Source organism: Rhizopus microsporus, assembly GCF_002708625.1.
Source record: "Rhizopus microsporus ATCC 52813 unplaced genomic scaffold scaffold_3, whole genome shotgun sequence".
Lineage (NCBI taxonomy): Eukaryota > Fungi > Mucoromycota > Mucoromycetes > Mucorales > Rhizopodaceae > Rhizopus > Rhizopus microsporus.
In genome coordinates, this window is record NW_019671918.1 from 1,468,676 (window position 1) to 1,470,204 (window position 1,529).

The following is a 1,529-nucleotide window of genomic DNA, read 5'->3' on the forward strand; positions in this document are numbered from 1 at the left end:
GATTACAATCGTTTATCTCAATGTCAGTCCTTAAGCAGGCATTGTTCTACGACAGACACGTCTCGACAGGAATCAGTTTTTTCACCGTACCATTTATACAGGCAGGATTTAAACCAGGCAGCACGCATATGCTGTGAGCAAATTCTAACCCATAGCTGTTACATACATCTTTGATTGCGATCAGACCAAAGAAAGAGCCAAACATGGCATCCTTAGACCCTGTGGCCATTTGTCTAGATATTATTGCGTCACCACTAAAATCATAGACAGTCAGAGCATCTTGCTTGGTCTTTGTGCAAAAGATAGCAAAAAGAGAAGGAGCATCAACTTTCAGAGCGTATAAATTGCTTGGTACAAGATGTGGTGTTATCTTTACAATAAACTTGAATAACAACGTGTCGACAATGGAGGAATTGGCTATAAATCATATTCTAACGGATATTTTAGATACTCAGCAGCCAAGTACAGACAAGAATCAGAGCTATCGCTCATAGTGGATACAGTTGGTTGCCTCTTCCGCACAAGATGGTCCTCTCTGTCGTATTTCTACGTTATATCGAAGAAAATTACATCCTTTGACGCAATATAATCAATATATTTTGTACATAAGCCAACGTCATCTTAGGTATTAACATAATACCTCGTATTAATCTACAGCACCGATTCATGGCATTTATAGTCTAAGGTAATTGACAACAGTCATATTAATATAATTTACTGGATGTAGTTTGGTTGACAAAATTTATTCTTTTGTTTAAGGGTTAATTCCCTTTTTGCGATGGATCTCTTCCTTATTCTGTTAATAAGCGGATTACAAAGATACATATTTCATCTTGCTGCATTTCTAACTTCTCGATTTAACTACTTTTCATTGATAATATCACAGCATTGTAATTTTTGTGTTAGAACTTGTGGAGTTGACTGACTATAAGGCAAGAGTTTGAATAAGGTATGCGTTTAAGCAAAATTTGAGTAGTATAGTGACCACCAGATTTTATTAAAAGATCAATTGTTAAGTTCGTAAAGGCGTAAAGATAAAAGATCAGGAACTTTTATAACAAAAGTTAAGACCTGTTTATTGTATGAATATAAAAGAAAAGAAAAAGGTTGTTGTATTCATACTTAGTGGATCAACTATTAACCACATATGAAACAATAACTGGCAATTATTCGACTTCAGCTTGTTACTTTGAAACAACTGTACGGATCATTATTTAAGCTAATTACCAGGAACTGCATATTAAGGTACGCGTATCCAATAACTCTGATCAATCATTGTTATTAGGGATCATCGTCTTATCAAAGGCACCCAATTCGTCCTAACTCTCTTATTGCCTCAGTTGTCATTCATAAGCCTCTATGAAAAGTTTTACGATCTCAGTTGAAGAGTGTCTCACATTTAGTATAAATACTCGTCTTTAATAAAGTCAATCGACATAGATATCTTTTTAGTCTGGTTAATTCTAGTCTTTATTCTTTTTAATTGATACTGTTACAAGCAAGACATAATATATGAGAAGTTATGCAGT

The 1,529-nt window shown here is 34.5% G+C and overlaps 1 protein-coding gene across 1 annotated transcript; it reads right to left on the minus strand.

The window, feature by feature from the left end:
- Positions 1-46: 46 nt before the first annotated feature.
- RHIMIDRAFT_235015 (uncharacterized protein) lies at positions 47-492 on the minus strand (the record flags this gene model as incomplete). The annotated part of the gene is made up of 2 exons (XM_023608282.1): positions 47-417; positions 471-492. 2 exons carry the CDS (start codon positions 490-492, stop codon positions 47-49), a joined length of 393 nt encoding a protein of 130 aa, XP_023469380.1.
- Between the last annotated feature and the right edge of the window lie 1,037 nt (positions 493-1,529).